Source organism: Pseudopipra pipra, chromosome 2, assembly GCF_036250125.1.
Source record: "Pseudopipra pipra isolate bDixPip1 chromosome 2, bDixPip1.hap1, whole genome shotgun sequence".
NCBI classification, from domain to species: Eukaryota; Metazoa; Chordata; class Aves; order Passeriformes; family Pipridae; genus Pseudopipra; species Pseudopipra pipra.
The window spans coordinates 87,871,943-87,889,008 of record NC_087550.1 but is presented as its reverse complement, the minus strand read 5'-3'; the positions used below and the strand labels follow the sequence as shown (position 1 = coordinate 87,889,008).

The following is a 17,066-nucleotide window of genomic DNA, read 5'->3' as shown; positions in this document are numbered from 1 at the left end:
ATGCCCTTGCCTAATTAAGCCTGTGAATTAATTCAACAAGATCCAGATCACCGGTCTTACAAGATCTGCAGCATAGCCCATCTGCTTTTCCTGGCCTTTGGACTAAGCCTCTTCTTTAAGTGCTTTTTCCTAAGTTTCACAACTAACATCTTTAATCTGCAAGTAGAATGCATTAAAAAGTTGGATATTTAAAGTGTAAGATGAAAATACAGACATTTAAACCTACTTTAAAAAAAGGGGGGGGACGGGGAAGGAAGACAGACACTGCATTCCTTGACAACAGAGTAGCTTTACATGGAATCACTAAGTACTTGCCCTCCTAACTTCAAAGAGAAAAACACAAATGGAGAGCAGTAACAGGTATGAAGGTTCAGTGGGTTTTTCGGGGTTCTTTTAATTATTATTATTTTAAACTTTACTGCTTACCCTGAGCTTGGAGTAGTTTAAGAGTAGCCTCTGCTCTGGCTCTGGCTTCTCGTTGAGCTTTTGTTAAAAGCTTTCCCTCCTTCTTCAAACGCTCCTTCCTCTCTTTTTCCTTCTGTTTCTTTCTTTCTTTCCTCTCTTGCTCTAATCGTTCCTAGAAAAAGATAAAGAAACATGCAGCAATTTTAGAGCATGCTTTGCACAAAAGCTGGCCAACAGTATATTCTGTTCATGACAAACATATTAAGGACCAATTCACAGAATTGCAGAATATGCTGAGTTGGAAGGGATCCACAAGGATCATCAAGTCCAACCCTTAGCCCTGCACAGGGCCATCCCCAACAGTCACACCACATACTTGAGATTATCATTCACCAACTGCACCAGCAAGCATACAAATTAAGATTACATTCTCCCTTATTTTATCCTTGGAGTGACATATACGGTACCTCCTCTTTCCGCTTTGCTTCTAGTTCCTCCAGTCGTCTTATGCGTTCTTCCTCCTCTCGTTTTGCCCTTTCCTCTTCCTCTTTCATTTTAGCCAGGGCCTCTTGCATAGCTTTAACAGTGGCTTTACTGGGACCCTTTTTCTTCTCTTTCTCTTTTTCTTCTTTCTCACCTTTCTTTTTTTTCTTGTCTTTTTTCTTTTTGTCCCCCTCATTGTCATCAGCTACAGAAAGAAGAGGCATACATTCAAAAACCCCAGAAATTTCAAAGATACTCTAAATACAATTAATGTTTGAAATATGATAAATAACACCAAATGAGGAACATTTTCACTGGCTTCTACATAAACACTTCATAACACAAACAACAAAACTGTCTCTTAAGTTCCAAAGTCAGGGCCTGAAGCTTTAAAGTAACAGAATAACTGGGAAGTGAAAAAGTACTCTTGCAATACAGAGCCATAATCATATATTGTAATAAGAATTCACTATCTGGCTTTTATTTTCTCATGTATCTGAACAAACTACAGGCCAGAAAACACAGCCACATATGAGCCAACACAGAGAGGCAGACAAGGCTACCAAATGTCTAGTATGCACAATTCAAAATAAACCAACAAACTCTCCTCACTGCCTGCCACCTCTTTGGCCTTATAAAAGCCATAGTGTTTACACATTACAGTTTTAGGAACCATGTTACAAACCCTCTGTTCCTGCAGGAGTCTCTCCTTTTTCCCCAGGGCCAGAGACTGCTGTGATTTCAGGAGAGGCCTTCTCTTCAGATTTTTTTAGAGATTCTTTTGGCTTTGCTGGTTCTTTACCACCTTCTAATTCTTCCTTCTCTTTCTGCTTCCTGAGTTTGGCTTTTTCTTCTTCACGTTTTTTCCTTTCACGTTCTTTTTTTTCTGCCTTTTTCTGGGCCACCGTTTTTACTTTGAACGAAGGTTCTTCTTCATCATCCCCACTTTCAGCAGCAGGAGCAGACTTTTGCTTTTGGTTTTTCTTTTGTCCTTTTCTAGATTGGGAGACATCATCCGATTCATCACCACTCTCACCTGTAGACACTCCACCCCCACGCTCTTTGCTTTTCTTAGTATTAGATTCATCTTCTTCTGACAAATCTTGTTTTTTATTTGACTTCTGAGTTTTCCCTTTGCTCTTCTTAAGCCGTGTCTCATGATCATCATCATCACTGCCAGAAAGCATGTCTTGTTTTGCTTTCTGAGTTTTCTTAGATTTTTTATCTTTATCTTCCACTTCCTCACTGTCATAGTCATTTTCCAGATTGGCTTTTTTACTCTTTCCTTTCCTTTTTTTATCTTGTTTTGATAAGCTTTCTTCATTGTCATTTTCAACCTGGTAATTAAACAATTCAATAATCAGCCATGAAAAATTACTTGCCATCATGAGCTAAGAAGTAGCATTGAGATATAAGAAGAAAAGCCTCTAATACTGAAGACAAAGTTTGAAAGCAATAACTATTCCTTCTGAGTGTACCATACCTCAGCCCCAATTAAAATTTCTTCTGATTGGCTTTGAATAATTATTAGCATGAAGACATGGCTTCTGGTAAAATCTTCCACAATTGACTTTACTATGAAAATATGATCAAGTATAATTAAAAAAACATGTTAGCTGCATGTTTCACATAGGATCTCCAACTACACTGTATCACTACAACTTCTCTGGGACAGAGGTGTCTCATATTTTAATAATTTTCTGTTAAAAAGCCCACCTCCCTCTCAGTGTTCACCTTTCCTGTAGAAGGCTGTTCCCTGTCAACTTTCCCTCCTTGCGCCTCTATTGACAGTTCCTCCAGCTCCTTCAGGATATCATCTTCACTAAAATAAGAAAGAAGTTAGGGTACTTAAGTAACTGAGGTTTTGGATAATGGAATAAAATCAGACAGATAGGAAAAAAACCCAAACTTACTCAAAATCCTGTTTCTTCTTCTCTTTTTTCTTTTTGCCTTTGGATTTCTGAGGCTCTTGATCCTTTGCAGCTCCTGCACCTTCTATCTCGGCAGCAAGGGCATCGATATCAATATCATCTTTTGCACTAAAATGGAGAAGGAAAGCAGCATTTTCAAGACTTCAAACGTTAAGTTTACATAAGTAGAAGCCATCTGCATAAAACAAAAGCTTCAAAATGCAAAATCAATCACAAAACATAAGCAATGCAAGGGAAACCCCCCCATATTTAACTATTATGCACTGTTACCTTATTTCACTCAGTACAACGGAAAGGAAAAAACCTTCATTCATGTCCTCCCCATGAAGGTGGAACAGCAAAACACATTCAGTTCTTGCAACACTGACTTTAAAAGTTTAGCTGTGAGATTTGATATAACTTCCTGAAAGAATGTGACTAGACTATTTGACTTAGTTCCTTCAAAAGATAAGTTTTTTAGCCCTTCAAATCACAGTCTGTGTCACTGACAGAAAAGCAGCCACCACAGTGAAAGTGTAAAAATGAAGCGTAAATAGAAGAAATTTTGCAATTTATAACCAGGAAAATCTACTAAGAGGTACTTATCTGCTCCTTTAAACACCCTTTAGCAAACAAGTGGAAGTTCTTTACAGCTTCCACCTTACAATAAGTTGCCTGTGCTTTGCCATCAGACTGAAAATTTTATTTTTATCTTTTAAGAAAATAAGCCACACAGAGGAACAGAGTTCAGGCCCAAGCCTCTAAAGCAGCCCATAAAAAATACCAATGCGGTTAATTTTCACCACTTGCCTTAGTATTACCTCTCTCAAGCCTAAAGAAAGCTGAAAGTTTTTGTCCAGATGTTTTACCACCTAAACATGCTCAAAATACAATTGTAAGAAAGGAGACTTACTTATTCCCTGCTTCACACTTAGAAGTTCAGTTCTCAGACTGAAACTGGTCTATAAAGTAGCAAATATTAGGACACTACTTTTATCACAACTTGCAGTTTCAAGAACCATTTAATCAATAAGCTGTTAATATCTCATTTAACTCTTTCTTAGACACGTGGGCAGAAAACACAATTTCACTTAATCACTACCACCCACTTAGGACAAATCAGCCAAGGGCTGACCCACCAAGTACCAGAAACTATAACCAGAAAATAAGGGAAATTAATTTATTCCAAATTCAGGGCTCTCAAGATATCAGCAAATTCTAAACTACTAGAGCGCTTCGGTCTCACCAATTTATAAACCCAGGAGTTGAATCTTAATAAAGAAAATCAAGTATTTAATTATTCATTTACAGATCCTGAAATTCAGTAAGTCTAAGTTATATTTCTCTTCACAAAAGGAAAGGGCTGAATCATTTAACAGTTGTAAAATTTTACAATTTACAACCTTAAATTCACATTTACAAGTGAATGCTGACATTCACAAACCCAACTTACGCCAAGTATTGGGAATATGCAAGTCACCAAACACTATTTATATGAGACAATAGCACAACTAAGCAACAATGCACTTCATTTTTTAAAGGCCAAGATTGATTACTTGTATTTTTTAAGATCTTAAATTTTCTTCTATGTAGATTGAACAAATAAAAAGCAGTACAACAAAGCACCTCGTTGTACAGCACCTGCATCACCAGAGATACTTACTTTTAGTCAAGAGAGGAAAATATAAACCTTAAATATACCTAGAAACACTTCCTACGTGCTGACATGATTAGTAGTACATTCGTCAAAAGAAACTGTTCTCTCAAATAGTTAATGAAAGATTTCTAAAGCAATCCTCACCTCCTCAAGAGAAAATAAACTTTCTGGCCATTTCCCCCTTAAGTTCACTTGATGTTTCAGCAATTGAGGAGCTGGTTTTTTAAGCAGTTTAACTGGCTGTACACTAGGGGTAACAGCTGAAATAAAAATGCCATTCATCTCTACACCTAGAATTAAAGCCCTAATCTCAGGCTAACTACACTACACCTAGGCCTACACAAGGGCCCTCACACTTGTTTTTGCATTAATTGCAGAATATCAAGTTAATTAAGCACATTTGCTCACCTCCTTCTGCTCTAGGAGTTAATGGAGGAGACTGAGTCAAATCCAAGCCTGAAACAGTTTAAAGAGACCAAAATACATGCTCTACTACAATTCCAAGGCCATACTGCTCCCATTACTACAGGATCTTAACCATGTGGTTGTACAGATACCAAAGCATCAGTCCTTTAACAGCTTATATTTCACACAGATATTCTCAAGGCTGACTTTTCACATTACAGCTTAGCAGAAAGTTACGTCCAAACATAAAATACAAGGGTTTTTTGCTACAAGCAAAGAAGATGCCTATGTTCCATTATGCTTTCCAGCATACAGGCTTTAAGGGGGTGAGGGTTTATTTGCTGTTAAATCAACTCACTTCAACTGAACCTTGAGGAAGAAGACTTCTCTGGGGGAAAAAAAGTCTCAAATCAAACACTGAAGAAACTAATTCACAGACATTAAGCTCTAACACCCACCAGCAAGAACACTTTAGGAATAATAATAAAGACTGTCCAGCTGTCACAATAGTGGCATCAATATAGTATAAGCCTTTCCAAACTTGGCTTCTACTGCTTAGTTTCTGAAAAATAACCTATACTTTCCACTACACTTCCATTTACTAAGAAGTGACACAGCAAGCTTCCTCAATGAAGTAAAATTAAGGCTGCATGCACTTATATATACAGCAATATATACAGCTATAATTCTTAAGAATTGACAAGCAAGAATATCACTGGAAAGCTAAAGGAATTCAAACACTGGCTTCCATTACCACAAGTTTATTCCCATATTGACCTTGAATTTCCTTACCTTTTAAAACTCTAATAATAGTCCACTAGGATTTCATAATAAAAGAAAGTCGAATAGAAGATTGAGAAGGTGCTCTCCCTCATCCTGGGAGATTCTTATAAGGAAACCACTACACTTAGATCCACACCAGGAAAGCTTCTTTCCCATTGGCATTGTTAGATACACCCAGGAACTTCTACCAGTAAACTTTTTTTAAGCAGTCCCTGAACACGTTTCAAAAACGCAAACGCTCTTTCAAGAACCTCTTCCTTGAGATCTCCAAAAGGTCTCCACTCAGCCTTTACAAGGGTTCAGCCCTAAGAGGGCCTGACACAGGAACCTGAAAGGACCAGAATATGCTCAAATGGTTTTCAATTTTGACCTCAAAATGCTTTTGCACGAAGACTTTGTAAACAGATTTCACAGCCTCACTACCTTAGACCATCAAGCTCATAATGCTTTACACCAAAAAAATAACCCCGTGTTTCCCCGACATAAGAGGCTCAAGGGGGTCTAGAAAGTGAAAAACTGAAAACAGTGCTACTTCACTGCTGAGAAGGGGTTACTTCCCTGATTTTCCTTTGTCTTTGTTTCACAAGTGAAGCCTAAGCTACCTCTCTTATTCATATCTTTTGATTCCAGCCTCTGTTTTTGCTGCCAGATATAAAAAGAGCTCTGATACTGCTAATACAGCACTTCAATACATTAAATTACACTAGGAGTAAGGTGTGTGTACTTCACTCAATCCAAAACAAGCAATTTTCAAAACAAATGGCTGCAGACATTACTCCATGGAGGTTTGTGCCTAATATAAGGCAAAACTCTGCAGTGGAAAAAGACACAGCAGTCAGATTAATTAAAGGAGAGGGTAGTAATCAATAACAAGTACACAGAGATCACTACATTTCAGATACCAAACAAAACCATTTTTCTTTGGAATTACATTACTAATCAAAAAGAAAAAGTGCTTTACATTTCCCCTACACAATTTCACTGCCTTTTGCCATTTAAGCAGGATTACAGCAATATAGGACTTAACAGTATTCCAAAGCATTTTTAAAACAGCACATTTACATACTTTATACTGAAAAAATACTTACCTTAATGCCCTAGAAATGACATTAAGAAATCAACTGTTGCCCAGAAGGGTTCCAGTATAAGTTGTCTGCATAAACTAATGGAAACTGATATTACATGAGGAAAACCTCATTACATGAGGAAAGGATAGAATCCTGAATATTAACTCGGTTACTAATTAAATGCTGTGCTAACACACCATTCTGTACCTAACCAGGATCATCCAGACCATCCCAGATAAGTTTTGGAGATTTTTAAGACAGGTATGACCAACAGAGGAAATTCAGTAACATCTCTCATGCAAACAAACCATCAAATCAGGCCAGTAACAAAGTGATACCCAAAACACAATCTAAGCTGCTCACATTACATGTTAAACAAAATGAGCAACAAATAAAGCTACAATCCCAAATCCTGCCTATAAGACAAAGTATGATTTTTTTTTTTCAGTGGGAAGATGAAAACAGGAAAAACAGAGCTGTCACCTACCGCTGCTCAGTCAGATGTACAAAGACAGCCAGTAGCTCTCCTACTTACAAGATCCCACACAGCTGCAAGCTATTGACTCAGAAAAGTGGGAAAAAATCTCATGACTGATAGATGCACATTCTGTAGGAAAAAAACAACGCTGCTGTGTTTCTCTTGCTAGTACACCAAGGAAACAACATTTAAGACTAGAAACAATAACAAAAACAACAAACAAACCCCTCAGCTATTAAATCACGTTTTTAAAACATGAGAAACAAGCACAGTTTTGGATGAAGTTTATTTTTCTGATGCAATGGCCTGCAACAGCCAGAACCTAGAAAATCCCTGTGGAAGCCATCTGGAGGCCAGAGTTGACCCTAACACAAGCTTTAATTTACAGATGCTCAAACTTACATTAATCCTAATTTCCATATTCTAGGGTTTGCTTTAGTCTTTTACAGGCATATTTACCATTTTGTTTAAAAACAAACTTACTTAGTGAAGTTCAGTTTTTAACACTTGTTCACAATTAGCAAGATGTATTTTTAAAGTCTGAAGTTTCACCTTTTCTTTCCCAGTCTACAATATTACAGGTGCTCATCAGTGCACTGCTCACCAGAGCAGAAGCTGCCATGCTTCAAGTCAAGACTTAAACTCACAATTCCAAAATAAGATAAAAACTATCAACGCTTCCTCCTAAGGTATGTCAGAACAGTTACAAGTAAACTATAACTATCACTTCACTTTTTCATGGAAGGTTAAAAAAATTACTCCAAGTACTGGTATAGTTTATATACTCATTATTAAGGGATTTCCAGAGTGTGAAGCTTCCATACAAAGGACAGATACTGCATGCAATATAGTCTCTGTAACAGAAAAATCTAGGCATGGAAATCTGAAAGACTTCCTGGGCATTGCCAAGGCAAACAAAGCCAAATGCAGGAAGACAGGACTACAGCTATTGAAATAAGAGCTAATAGGCTTTTATAATTTTTTTTTGCTGAGTGAACTTCTGCAGCTAAAATGTGTTACTGCTCTTCCTGAACAAATAAGCTCCTCCAGCTTTCCATGCCAGTTCTAGTGAAGGAAAGCCAACTGACACCAACAGCATTTCACAGATATTCTTTAATAACAGACAAGCTCATTACATTAGCAAGACCACCAGCAAATGTGCACGCTTTCCTCAAGTGCTTTCCTAAGAACACACACAATTAGGACTTTCAGTACACTTATGACCATACCTACATTATATATCCCAAAATTACAGGGAAAAACTTCATTATAAACAGCTACACATGACAGAGATGGTATCCTGACTAGGCAGCAGTGAGATAAAGAGCAAAGGAAACTACTAATCCATTCATGAGCTGAAAGAGTGGAACAACAGGATTATACAAAGGAGCTGAGTTGCCCTCATTCATAGCAATTTGACTGAAATTAGGTAAATGAAACTGCAGAAATTAAGTGGAAGAATTCAGCTTAAAACGAGACAAACCCTTAACTACTGGAAATCCAACTTCCAGCTTTAAAAAGAAAGTCAACAGGATAACACTGTCCTGCTGAAACTAAAATTAAAGAGTACTCACGGACTCAAAGATTACAAGCACTTTTTGATCCATTGCACTGACCAAGACAAACATGATTACTAACGCTTGCCTTCATCTTAAAGCTAACATGCTAAGACAAATTATGCTAAAAGTCTTTTACATAAGATCTGTTTTAGGCTGTCTCTGTAAAGGTGAAGCTGAAAGGTAAGAAAGCACCATATGATAAAAAACTGACCTAAAAAACCCCACTCAAACATTAATGACCACGGGGCAGAAGAGTCAGTAAGTCAATACAGCAAGAAAGTTGCATCACTGCTGTGAGCTCCCTGCCCACATTCCTGCATAATCAGAAGACTCATTTTTGCTGAGGCAACTTTGGAGATATTTCATCATTTACATGACACCAGCTCTTCTAACCACCTTCTAAGGAACACCATTGTCATTAGGTCATTTTCTTTTGCTTAAACAAAAAAAAAAAAAAAAAGCCCTTGACCTTTAAAAAGACTGAAAAGAAGCTGAATCATCTGTTTCCATGTGTTTAGTTTTGTAGTAGTTTTAGATCAATTAAAACTAATATTTTTAGAGAGATCTTTACCATTACTTCCCTAGAGCACCTTGCCCATCCTCCATATATGTGGGTAATAGGCCAAGTAACAAGGATTCATTTCTAAATACAAGGTTATCCAAAGCCAGCAAGTTACCAGTGCTGAATGGCTTATTTGTAGGTGTTTTTACCTGTAGGCATTAAGACTGTTTGAAAGACAGAATGCCAATATAAGTTTCTCTAGAGAAGCTGGTTCCACTTTGGAAGTTATCATTTAATTGTTCAAAACCCCGCACAACCTTTAAGTGGTGACATTATGACATTAAAAATGCAAGCATCTGCTGGCTCAGCAGGGCTATTCAAAACATGAAAACAAAGCCCTGTCCGCCTTCTAGTTTGACCTATCAAAGTACGTGAACACCACAAACTTGTCCTTTTAGAGTAGAAGCAGCCACATGGTTTTTCCCCCCCACTGAAAACATTTAAATTACATATGCTGAGACAGTCTGAAATTCAGGAAAGAATGAGCTGCACTCCTTCCTCAGCCCAAAAAGTGAAGCAATGTCCATGCGAGCATTAGCTATAGAACCCACCACTGCTGTTGTTGGTACCTAAAGAATAAAAATAAAAATCACAGCCCCACAAATAGGGCACCCTCCTCTGGCATTTTTCTTGAGCTATGGGGCAGGGAAGGGGAGAAGTGACTTCATTCCCCATTCCCAGCCACACTTGTCCCTCTCATCAGCTCAGGCGGGCAATCCTGTGGCCACAAATCCTTACAGAAAACACTTTTTTGGTGGCAGATCAAATCACACACCTGAGTTGTACTGTGGGCACAGAAGCACTGAATCCACTGCACTGGAAGCAGTTACAGCTGGTAGGTGGGGACAATGAGAGTAGCACCAAAAGGCTTGAAAGGTCTGACAGCTCAACTCAATTGAGTTTTACATGAAACTACACCTTTGTGATTTTTCAAAGACGAAGGAAGCTGGTGAAGCTACCTAATTACATGAGACAGCAAATAAGTAAAATCTGACTAAAAGGGTAATTGCTTTTCATTCAGGCTCCCAAGGCAATGATTCAATTTTTAATATTAAAGAGCCATGCCTTCTCTTTCAAGTTTGGCTGGGGAAAAAGAGTGGCATAACTATCAGCTAATCAAAACCTTCTGAAAAAAGACAGAAAACCTAACCTTCAACCCAAACAGGTTCTAGAAAAACAGAACGTTTCCTTTATTCAACTCAGATTAAAAAAAAAAAAAACAACAAAACCACACCACAGCCTAAAATTCCCATTTAAACAAAGATATAACAAAACTTCAAGATAAAAAGCTTTTGCTGTGGCTAGTAGCTGGCAACACGGATCTCTGGAAGAAAGCGGCTCTTCAAGGTTCAGTTTATGTGTTTACATCTCAAGAGAATAAGATGCCTAAAAGCGTGGAATATGAAACACTAAGTAAACTAGCATTGGGTCTTCCTTGGCCTAGTTCTTTTGGGTTTTGTCTGTTTAGGAAAAGTGCAGAGATGACAGAAACTATCTCCAAGTTCAGAGTTTCCTAGCTTCCATATCCTACACATGTCATTGTATAAAAATCAAAATACATCACAAAAATACCATTTAAAACAACTTCACAAAATACACTTTAGATTGTCTATAATTCTGAAGAGCAAAGGATGCCCATCTACATTAACTATAATTAAAACCAACACTTCATCTTGCAGTGTGTATTTAAAGAAACATATTTCAGTCTTAAGACTTAAAATTTCAGAACTATTGTAAAAAAAAAAAAAAAAAAAAAAACCACCAAACTGACATACAGAAAGAATAAGTCATCCATGCTGCAAACACCAGGATCATCAAAACACTTCTGTAAGGTACTAACTGCTTTCAGGCCACAACATCCACCAGTTTGTGCTGCACTTTTTCTGCCAAGCTTAATGACTGAATTATGTGCATACATAATTTGTGTGCAGAAAAATTATCTCCTCTACCAGTCTTAAGAGACTATTTTTGTGGACGAGTCAGAAGGAGGAGGAAAACGAGTATTATGCAAGCACTACAAGTTACTAAATTGGAGACTTTGTCCAGAACTGTAACCTTCACTCCTATGCAGCTTCTAAGGGATGAACAGCACAAAACAAATGTAGAGCAATGCACATGAGCCCAGAGTCAGGAAAATATGGCAGCACTAATCCAATTAAAACCAGGAAAGGTATGCAGAGCTTGTCTGGCTTGATGTTATGAGTGCCAACAAGAACAGCAAAAGCTTAACTTACCATAAACCTCTACTATAAGCAAGGCTTTCCAGAGGTCTTCAGAGAAATGAAAGAACAGATTCTGCAATTCCTGCTGGCTTGTGATGTACTATTTTCACACTTTTCAGAAACATAGTTATACATAAGATTTAGATGCCTTCATGAAGGTAATAGATAAAGAGTATCAATATTTTGACAAGAAAAGCTGCTTCTTACAATCTCCTTAGTGTAGTGCTTTTTGGTTTATCTTGCCTTTATCACAAATATTTAAAGATCCTTATAGTCTTTTTACAATGACGTTTTGCTTTAAAAAAAATCCAACTGATATAAAGATAGTTTTCATATATATATATATATATATGAAATTCCAGTGTTAAAAACTAAATTTGGGAGGAACAAATATACATTTGCATAGAACGGGCCAATAAATTTCTGCAATGGAGGATTTATTTTGCATTATTTTACTACATCTTCCAGATGAGATTGGCAAAACAGGAATCTCAAGGGTTTATCAGCTGTTCTTGCCAGAGCTACAGAAAGCTTTGCATGAGGAAATACTTTTGAGAAGCAGATAGAGACACTTATTGTAAATTTTCTGGTGTACAGAATGTTTCCAAACTACAGGTGTTTGTACACTTTCAAGCCTTCAGAGAGCTTTCCTACAGGACATTAAGAAGATTTTACTTAACACACTAATAAAAAAAGGAGCCAAAGAGAACGACTAGTAGACAATACCAGCAATTTAATTTGTAGAACAGAAAGCAATACATCAGCAAGAGCACTGTAAGTCTTATTTCAGCAGCAGTGTTCACTCTTGGCTGCAGAATCACAGCTGGCACCTGGAACTTCTAAAGCAATAAGCATGAATGATCAGACTGGTATGCCAAGGCAACAGGTCACTTTATTAAAGCACAGAATAAACACACCTAAATACTACCTACTGGAACCTAAGGAAAACCACTAAGAGAAGAGGAATATGACTTAAAGCTGGGAGAAGAGGAAAAACACATCAAAATCTAACACCATCAAGGGGAAAGATCCATATTCTAGGCTGGCAATAATCTGTAACATAGAGCACATAGCACACTTACTAGGAAATCTACAACAGCAGTTTGAGGCTTGAATTGAAAGTACAGTTCTGTAGTTTACAACAGCCTTTCTTCCCACACATTTAAAAAAAAAAATCCTAACTAAATTCCAAAGCCAGCAGAATAGAACCTTGACATACCTTCTGCCACTACAACTCTATCAAAGAGCCAAAGCACAACACCACTTCCAGAACGAGCTAGACTACACATCAGAACACCTGCTCTTCAATTAGGAAAGCCTGAAAACTCAGATACCTCATGTTTTCATTGAAATATTTGCTAAGGAGTTTCATTTGAAAATGACTGATCAACACAAAAATGCCAAAGAGGATACAATCAAAGCAACTTCCCAATGTCTTACAAGCTATTTCTGACCCAACACCCTCCACCTTTACGAAGCACTTAACACACCACACCGTGACCATGTATCTGACCCTTCTAGATAAACATGTTCTTTATTGGCAGATGCACAGCAATCAAGCAGTCAACAAAAGAGTTCCAGCAGAGCATAACAGAGGTGCTCATACAGTAGGAACCAATCTGTAGTGTTCGGGCAGCAATCTGTATTCATAACAGGCAAGTCCTGCATTCCTATTCTGTTCCTGCTCACCACAGCTACCATCTCACTCAGGGTCTTGTCATAGGAACAGGGTATAAGTACACAGGGACAAAATTCATCTGCACCCTCATTTCCCAGCACACTTCCCAGACATATAACAATACTCATTGGTATGACCTCCACTGTACTCAGCAGAAACAAGTGAGGAGGAAACTCCACTACAGAAGTCAAAGCTATGGGAGTGATGGGAGAAAAGCAAAGTAAACATGACTTGTACCTTTCGTAACTTGTCTCACTGTGTCAGAAGATGAGCAGAAAACCTTCCTGTCACCACGTCAATTCTCAAATCAGTATTCACAAAACACAAACATACCACCTGCATCTTCCCTCCTGCTTCCTCTGCATTGCGAGTTGTGCCTGTGAGCTGCCACATGCTTTGGGAGCTGCAATCAAAAGGGATGTAAGGGATTGTACCTGTAATGTAATTGTTGGGGAAGGAGAGAGGAAAAGGAGGAGGACACAAATAACACTGCATAGCACAGAACTGAAGATGTGGCAAGCAAATCCAACTGGGAGCCTTTGATTATGCAAAGCTGTTCCTCGCTCACTCTACTGGAAACAGAAGGGAGACTGATCAGGAATGCTGGAAGTCCAAACTGAAGCTACAGATGCAAATACGTGATGCAGTCTCTCCCTCAGGGAACTTGACATTCACAGGGATGTCAGCTAGAACCAACACCACCAGACAACAGAAGTTACCTCTGCAGGTAACACCTATTCCAAAACATCACTAGACTTCCAAGGCTTACTTTGGCTGAACGTCTCTTGACCTGTCTGCAAGTGTTCCTTGATTTAGCTGTGACAGCAATTTCTCTACTTGACCAGGTGCCTGTGTCTAATTTGTTCCACTTCTGTTTACCCAAGCACGCTGCAGCCATAGTTTCATACAGACACCACTGACGAGCAGGCACTGCACAGAATGAGATATTCACAACTCTACAACAATGATGTAGTGTAGAGAAATACAGGCCTGGTATGGGAGCAGTGGCCTTGAAAAGCGAAGAGATAGGATGCAGTGGAGCGCAGGCATGGATTAACAGAGATGTCTTCTATAGACTCGGCACAGGACACCCCACAACTTGACAGAGGCTGGCTAAAGAAAATGCAGAGCTGGACAAAACTGGTTTTAAGGGTAGCAAACAGGAAAGGAACAGCATTTAACACTCAATGCCTCTCATACATTTGGATTTAATGTGGAGCTAACCAACGGAGTTAGCTCACCATGGAACTTCATGGAGTAACCAGTGAAGAGCAAAGTCACATTAGCAAGCATATAAAAATAATGTCAAGTGGATCCTTGAGCGAGCAAGATGAAACAGCCAACACGAGCCACCATATGCTCCTTGTGAAGGACACCTGATGTGACAGCTCCCCATAACAGCTCCTCTCCACCACCAGAATGAAACCACCGACCTTAGGACTCAGCAACAGTGAGGGGAACTGCAACTACATTATTGCTCTTTCTTTTTTGTAACATTTAGATCCGAATTAAGAACACCTAATGGCTCAAAAAGTTAAGGAAAAAAAGTTGTAGTTTATAGCCTATACACATTTTAAGACATCGGTTTTTATTTAACTACTTGTCAGTATGAAAAGCTAAAAACACTCTTCAAACTTACTGTATCTTTGTATTAGTTACTTTACAGTGACAAGTAAAAACACGTTCTCTCCTGCTTGTGTATTTACACACAAGGCCACTCGGTCAGCATTCCATATGGTTAATACAGCTGCCTCTATAGGAAACTCTCACACACAAAAAAAGTTCACAGATGCGGCAGTGTCCACGACGATATGGACATAACCACAGAGGCGATCCTCCTACCATCCAACCACTAGAATATCCAACATCTGCATTTATTAAACACGCAGATATCTCTGTTACAGCATGAAGCACGTAGATATCACTGTCTCAGCACGATCTATTGCACTAACGCCCGATAAGAGAAAAAAAATAATTAATAAACCCACACCTGAGGCACTGCAACTGCACTAAGCGGCTATTTTTCGGCTGGCAATCGAGCCGCCTGCCCCTCACGGACAAACACACGCACGGCCGGGCCGAGCCAGGCCTGACGCGCCCCGCCTGCGACGAGGCCGCGAGCCCCGGCCGGGCCCGACGCCTGACTCAGCGCCGTGTGGGCCGTGTCACGCCGCCGCGGGCGGCCCGGGGCAGGGGTCCCGGGGGCGGGACGAGCGGGGGGGAATCCCCGTCCCCCTCACCTCTCCTCGCTCCGGTTCTTCTGCTTCTTGCCCATGGCGGCGACACCGGCGCGCGACCCCTCAGCGCAGCCCGCGCACCGCCCCGCGCATATGGCACCGCCGCGCGCCGCGCACGCGCTCGCCCCGCCCCGCCCCCGCCCCGCCACGCCGTGAGGCCTCCGGGCGCTGGCGCCTCCCGGCGGCCGGAGGGGGAACGGGCGGCGACCGAGAGGCTCCTGGAACCGGCCCCGATCCCGTCGGTCTGGCCCTCGGGCAGCCCCCGGGAGAACGTCCAAGTGACGCCCCGAATTTGTAGTTTCCCTCCTGCCTCCCCAGTGGGCCTAAGACTTACTGGCAGGATTGTGGCCCATTTAGCCCCGAAACCTGACTGAACAGTCAAATTTAACGTGTTTGGAAAGGTTTTACCGGTAGGCAAATAGAATGGCTAGGTCTAAATGTGGGAACGGAAAGGCTAAGGGGGAAGCTTTTAGGGAACAGAGTAGCAGGACAGTGACCAGGCAGTAGCTCAGGTGTGGGACATGCCCAGGACACCTCACTGCTCCTCTGGGCACACAAGTTTTTCCCCAGCCCTTCGTGGGCTCTGCTGGTCCATCATCCCCAGCACTCCCCCACCTTGGAGGTGAAGTGTAACCAAAACTCCACCATCTGACCCTGAGGTGACTGGCCCTTACAGGGGGTGCCAAGGAGGCAGCACTGGGTTTGTGGCAGTGACCAAACTCAGCTCCAGGGATGGAAGATGTTCCATGGCAGGGAAATTGGCTGCCGGGCAGCACTAAAAGGATGGTAATTCATTCCCCCCTTTGCCAAACTTTCTCAGTGTACAAAACTTTCCCTCCCACTTCCCTCCAAGGAGCCTTGGGAGCAGACACGGTGCTGGGCTGTCTCACAGGAGAGCCCAGGTCCTGCTGCTGTGGGGCAGGAGGCAGCTGACATCCACAGACACACAGCATGGAAGCAAGGCAGCAAACAGTGTATTGAGGCAGAGGGGCTCTCTGCTGCAACCCCACCTCCTCCTGAAAAGAGCAAAGCAAGGTGGAGCAGGAATAACACTCACAGGGAGCACAGCCATCACTCTATGTATTTAATAGGCTTTGAGAGCTGCACGTGTTCTGTCGTCATCACCCCATCACAGTAATTCCTCTGACGGACGGAGCAGACCTCTTCACCTTGCAACCCGAGGATTGCTTCACTCCCTAAAACCCTGACTCTCTTATTTCTCTCTGCCTTTGAACAGCTGTAGCTCCCTATCAATCTCTCCCACCCAGGCTCCCAGCAGACTTCAGATAAGGCTGAGTTTATCTTCCCGCCGCACCTTGCCTGTCAGCCCACTTCGGTACTGGGGAGTCAGATTTCAAAGAAAGACGACAGCAGAACACTTGAGTTGGTTTTTTTTTGAAGATACGCTTTAATATCCCATTATTTAAATCAGAGGATCTTCCAGCGCACTTACAAGAGGAAGCAGAGACGACGAGCCCCTGCTGCTGCAGCACATCCCACCTTCTCGCCGGGGCGGCCCCGCTCCTGCAGCGTGACTCACCTCCCGCCCTCGCTCCTGGGGCCCGGCCCCGGGGCTCCCGGCCGACACACCCCCGCGGGGCTGCGGCCCCGGCCACACAC

At 40.9% G+C, this 17,066-nt stretch overlaps 1 protein-coding gene across 2 annotated transcripts in view; it reads right to left on the bottom strand.

The window, feature by feature from the left end:
- Positions 1–16,628, bottom strand: part of EIF5B (eukaryotic translation initiation factor 5B) — a 37,718-nt gene extending 21,090 nt beyond the window's left edge. Inside the window, exons 1-6 of one of the 2 annotated variants that reach the window (XM_064646298.1) lie at positions 16,504–16,628; positions 2,802–2,927; positions 2,623–2,710; positions 1,574–2,225; positions 873–1,093; positions 427–577 (exon numbers count right to left, since the gene is read on the bottom strand). In XM_064646298.1, coding sequence (XP_064502368.1) covers positions 427–577; positions 873–1,093; positions 1,574–2,075 — 874 coding nt within the window. In that variant the 5' untranslated portion in view covers positions 2,076–2,225; positions 2,623–2,710; positions 2,802–2,927; positions 16,504–16,628. Of the gene's footprint in view, positions 1–426; positions 578–872; positions 1,094–1,573; positions 2,226–2,622; positions 2,711–2,801; positions 2,928–15,449; positions 15,746–16,503 lie in introns of those variants that run through there. The other variant, XM_064646297.1, reaches the window with a different exon arrangement.
- Positions 16,629–17,066: the final 438 nt, after the last annotated feature.